Raw genomic sequence first — 5,802 nt, 5'->3', positions numbered from 1 at the left:
TACGTACCAGCAAAACATCGATGGAGAGTTCCACCATTGCTGACATTTCCTGTGTGGTACGCTGTGTGTTTACGAGTGATGCCAAGTAGGCGTGTGATGTTCGTCGGTGGCACGTCGAAACCAGATGGCAGATCGAGTAATCATAAATAAATCGTCGGCTTACGAATGATGACGGCTCGTTAATCTAAGCGAATTCATAATTAGCGTACCCACAAAATGAAGCCGTGATGAAAATCAAATACAATTAGATATTCTAGTATTGATCATGCCCTACATCTTGATCAATTTTTAAGAAAGTTTACCGACTTCTATCATTTATTACTATCGTGCAAAACCAGACGTGTAGTATTTATTGAAACGCATAAACCATTCTAATGCATACCTATGCTTTGATGCACAGGTTCACAATATTCAAACATATCTTGCATGAAGGGAACATCGCTCTGTCAACGAATCACGCATCACTGTATATTCTAATGTCGACCAAATAACATTATATATTTTGGTTTGCTTTCACACACATGTACGAGCATTGCAGCAACATAGTAGACGTTCATGAGGACGTCAGATGCTTTATGCTGCCCCTTGTATAAGAACGACTTTACGTCTTCTTGCAGTGAAAGCACGCGCACGATTTAGCTGACTTGATTTTCACGTGCTTGGGTCCATTGATACACTCCATTTTTATGCTGACCTGGAACACGGGATATCATATCATGACGGGCTATCTACGTCAAAAGCTAGATAAGAGGCAGACACTGCAATATATTATAAATCTTTGGGTATGAAATAAATTGCATGAACGCATACTAATTTTACGCTCATAACCACGCGGTCTCGTAACTGACCATATTCCATTATATTTAGTTTGGTTTCTCCTAAATACTTATAGTAAATAGTTAACATTTTGTTAAGTCGCGTTTCCACCCACGTTTTTCGTCTCCATGATGTTGCAGCACTGTCCGACGGAGGTGACCGCGTGTCTCGGGTTCATGCTCAGCGTGTGCCAGCTGGAGGGGTGGGCCGACGAGCCGCACATGCCGTCACACGCGTTCACCGTGAGCTCAACCGGCGCGCAGCCGCGCACCTGGACCAGCTGGGTGTGACCTGACGGACGGAGATGTATAGAACCGTCAGTCGAGGGTGAGAGTGACATCAGAGCGCGTACTCGTAACAAGGTACTATCCAAGTGACAAACGATGCTCCTATTTTTGTGCAGCTGAGACGCCGCAGTGTGCAGCTACATACGCAATGACCTGAGTTCACAGCGCTTCCGAGCTACTCACCAAGCAGCCCACAAGTCACATGAGAGAACTCATACGCAACTTCAGCGAGTCTGACACTACCCAACGACCAGCTTGAAATAACTCACCGACCAGCTTACATCGAGACTGGACCACTCACCGACCAGCTCTGAGCTCACAGTGAACTCGTGGACCACTCACCGACCAGCTCACAGCGGAGTGAACCACTCATCGACCAGCTTACATCGAGACTGGACTACTCACCGACCAGCTCTGAGCTCACAGTGAACTCATGGACCACTCACCGACCAGCTCACAGCGGGAGTGGACCACTCACCGACCAGCTCACATAGGGACTGGGCTACTCACCAGTCACCGACCAGCTCACACAGGGACTGGGCTACTCACCGACCAGCTCACAGCAGACTGGACCACTCACCTCTCACAGCGGGACTGAACCACTCACCGACCAGCTCACATCGGACTGAACCACTCACCGACCAGCTCACATCGAGATTGGGCTGCTCAATGACCAGCTCACAGAGTGGACTGGACCACTCACCTCTCACAGCGGGACTGGACTCTTCCAGTGGGACTGGACCACTCACCGACCAGCTCACAGCGCGACTGAAACTGGGCCGGCGCCGGCGCCTTGCGGCCGTCCTCTCCCTGCTCCTCTTCCTGAGCCAGCAGGTCGTCTGCCACCTCCTCCAGCAGCAGCTCGGCCCTCTCGGCCATCTCCCAGGGAGAGAGCCGGCGAGAGACGCCGCTGGAGACCAGCGTGGCCAGCAGGGCCAGCAGTGGCACCAGCAGCGGCACCCGTCCCCCGAGTGCGGACATTGTGGAGAGGCTGCAGAGTGCAGACGGACACAGACGGATCGTCAGGCGGTGGCTGGAGGCCTGCTTAGTAGGTACGCGAAACCGGGGCTGCTTAACCCTCTCCGGCACAGGTCATTTTGCGTCCTTCGACGGCACAAGGGGGGGGGGGGTACGACCCCCTCGCGTTTGGCCCCTGATCGAGCTAGAGCTTCGCGGAAAACAAACGAGCGTGTTGCCCATCACGAGAGGAAGCCGATGATATCCAATTTTAAGGTCCTAGGTCATCGGGTGACTTTCCAGGTCAGGTCAATGACCCGAAAATCGGGAAAATCGGGACCTGAGGCCTCTTGCACCAAACTACCTAGCTAGGTAAAATCGAAAAACCGGTTTCAGAATAAGCTAATCTAAAGGTGGTAAATTTGTTTGCAATAGCTCAATACATAATCCTACATGTGCTTGCTAAATTTTGCACGCAAATTGTTACATTTGAGACTTGGACTGGGTATACGATGCAAAATAATTCAAGCATTGGTGCAAGAGGATTTTGGTGCAAGAGGCCTCTGTTAGAAAGTCGTAAAATATGGCTGCTGTGTGTTTTTTCCGGGGTGCTGATCACGAATATCGTGTTAGTTTTGATCAGAGATGATGTCTTTAAGTATTTAGACCAGGTAGAGTCAGGTCAGGTTAGGTCAACCGGTAGGGGTCGTGACGGGTATTCGTAATACGTGTCAACCGCCTCTGACAGCTTCGTAACATGTTACGAACTTACGAAGGCACCAAAACTAGGTACTTCGTAAATGCTCAAATGGTTGCTAAATTGAAATCAGCTTCAAAAACTAGCCTAGAAACATGTAAAACTCGAAAAAGTGAGCCAAAGTCACTAAAGGTCAATGACCTGACCTGGCCTTCAGGTGATCTTGACATCCACCCTAATACATGGGAGCATAGACCTCTGTATACTGTATACAGAGGTCTATGATGGGAGCAACAGCAAATCACATGTTTGAACGTTTGAAACCACTATTTATAGTTACCGTGGAAACCACGAAAAGCTTGCAAACGCGCGGCTAATGCGAGCCGACATACGCCGAATCGCGATTCCGGCCAAACATGGCCTCGGAAAGTAGGTCACAGGTCAAAGGTCATTTGGGTTAGGGTCATGAAATTTTCAGGGTAGGTGTAAAATTGATCAATGCGAGGGTACTGAATGTTTCGTCGCGATCGGCCGCTTTTTACGCGAGTTATTTGCGAAAAACCTTAGGGGGCTGCATCACCCCCCTGTGCCAGCGAGGGTTAAACCGTACGCTCTCCTCAAAGGCTAGGAAAGTGGTAAAAAATGAATTAAACACACCCAAAATTTGTTATATATTGGCCTCAGTGTTCCTCACATTTTATCCTGGAGGTAGGTATGAGTAAGCTCTTATCTTATGGCACCGGATTCTTCGCTAAAATAATGAAATGAACATGCAATTTTCATATAATTTCTCGCCTAGGCATACTTCTTTCTAACAAAAGTGATTGCACGAATGCATAACGATATGTGTTTGGAGGTAAGCTGGAGAGCAGAAGGACGGCATGGGTACCCCGCCGTCTCCGGGTGAGGAGCGGGTCGTACCTGCGCACGGGTCGGCGGCCGGTCGCACTGGTCAGTGGCGTCTCTCGGGGCTCCGCTGGCGGTCTGGGCCGACGGCGACCTGTGGCTCCCTCCTGGTCCGACGCGCCGACACCGACGAGGCCCTCCTCAGGCTGCTGAGATGACGTCACACGCCCCCGCGCAACAGGTGCCACGCCCACACACCCCGGAGACCAATGGAAGGGGATTGAAGCATTGGCAGGTAAATTTGGGGTTTGATCGATAGGTTAAACGGTCACTGCACCGTAGGGATATTCCCGATCTAGCCTGTCTTAAGTCCCAGAACCGACTTCTCTCTTAAATCATTCTTTTGGGCTCATCTTGCGTAAAATTGTCTGAATTTTTACGTTACATGTCTCATTTTACCCTTAATAATAATGTTGAGTAGAAAAAATGAGCTCAAAGTCAGGCATCGCTTACTTTTCACACCGGGTAGAAATGGATGCTGAAAACAAGCACGCGATTCTGTGGCTTATAACTGGAAAGCAATGATATCCAGCATGACAAGTGGCATATGGTCTAATGGCCACATCATTGTGGAGTATGTGGATGCATTACAATAATATATTTGTCAAATTTCGGGGTTCTAAACGCCAAATAAAAGATATATTGTAAACGGTGTTTTAGTTATCAGTACGGTTTTGAAAAACATAGAAAATCAACAACTTTCGACAAAAGTTGACACTACAAATTTGACACCATTCGATTCTTTGAACAATTCTAGGTTAGAATTACATTGTAACTTTTGCTACTTTTTGCTCCTCTCGGAATTCGGCCGCCTCATAACATAGACGGTAGTAGGGCGGCACACGGTTGAAGCTGCTGAAACTAACCAAAATGCAGTTTTATCGCTCATATCTAAAATTTGCCCATTCCTTACATCATAAATCGCTGATGGTTGAATGGTCAACTTATTTTTGACCACAAGGCACAGTGGGGATTTTTCCGATCTAGCGCGTCTTAATTCCAAAAATCTTTTTTGGATTTTTGTTTTTTTTGTGTCAGTGGGGCTAAGAGATGTCTGATTGTTTCATATAGCATGGCATTGTTTTATCTGTATGTCCACAGCAAGACTAGGAAAATGCGCCAAAAGTTCACACTCATGCGTGATTACTCAATGGGCTCAGTAAGGCCCGAAAGTATAGCTCAATGTCATTGTCCTGTCCTGTTGGTTTTATTCTTGCGAGGTCTTAAAGTTGTATATCGTCTGAAAGGCACCTTTATTAGGAATGGAATGGCAAACAGAAAGCATGCCCAACCTTACTAAGGTCACAAAAATGCCATTTACAAAAACAACAGACACCATATTGAAGGAATGGTATTCTAAATAAATTGTTATGGGAAATCAACAATGTTTTCCACACTTTTCCACTCCAAAAACATATCCTATCGAATTCGCCACTTTCTCCTGCACAAGACAACGCCTAGTTTGGCTGCCGGAACTTGCCTGAACACGGAATATTCACATTAGAGTATCTAATACCCCACTCTAGGAGCGTTAGGGCAAACAGCACGATATAGGTATGCTCCGGACATAGGCGAATAATTTTACCTCGTGAGTTATATGATGCATATTTTCTGAGACACATTCATTAGGAATAGGATGGCAAGCGTAAATTATACATACCGTAACCTTATTAACCCTCGCATTTGTGGGGAGGGGGAGGGGGAAGTGGTTGGATAAAACCCCATGGTTTTCCGCAAATTGCTCGCGCAAAAAGCGGCCGATAGCGACAAAACTTTCGGTGCCCTCGAGATCATCAATTGTACATCTAATCTAAAAATTTCATGACTCTGACCCAACTGACCTTTGACCTGTGGCATATTCCTCGAGACCATGTTTGGCCGGAATCGCGATTCGGCGTATGCCAGCTCACATTATCGGCGGTTTCCAGTCTTTTTGTGGTTTTAAACGTTTAAATATGTGAAATGATGTTGGTGCCATGCATTATGGTGGGTGTCAAGGTCACGTGAAGGTCAAGTCAAGGTCATTGACCTTTGATGACCTTGATTCACTTTTTCGAGTTTTACTTGTTTCTAGGGTAGTTTTTGGTGCTGATTTCGAATTAAGCAACCATTTGAATATTTACGAAGTAGTTCTGGTGC

The 5,802-nt window shown here is 47.0% G+C and overlaps 1 protein-coding gene across 1 annotated transcript; it reads right to left on the bottom strand.

Moving 5' to 3' along the window:
- Positions 1 to 297: 297 nt before the first annotated feature.
- LOC122367335 (thyrostimulin alpha-2 subunit-like) lies at positions 298 to 3,739 on the bottom strand. Its single transcript, XM_043340376.1, has 4 exons — positions 3,679 to 3,739; positions 1,853 to 2,094; positions 932 to 1,107; positions 298 to 694 (listed from the first exon to the last, which is right to left on the bottom strand). Exons 2-4 carry the CDS (start codon positions 2,082 to 2,084, stop codon positions 602 to 604), a joined length of 501 nt encoding a protein of 166 aa, XP_043196311.1. The 5' UTR covers positions 2,085 to 2,094; positions 3,679 to 3,739; the 3' UTR covers positions 298 to 601.
- Between the last annotated feature and the right edge of the window lie 2,063 nt (positions 3,740 to 5,802).

The sequence above is a fragment of the Amphibalanus amphitrite genome, unplaced genomic scaffold (genome assembly GCF_019059575.1).
Source record: "Amphibalanus amphitrite isolate SeventyFive unplaced genomic scaffold, NRLGWU_Aamphi_draft 000863F_arrow, whole genome shotgun sequence".
NCBI lineage: Eukaryota > Metazoa > Arthropoda > Thecostraca > Balanomorpha > Balanidae > Amphibalanus > Amphibalanus amphitrite.
Note: the sequence above shows the minus strand (reverse complement) of the source record. Positions and strands in the feature narration are given on the sequence as shown.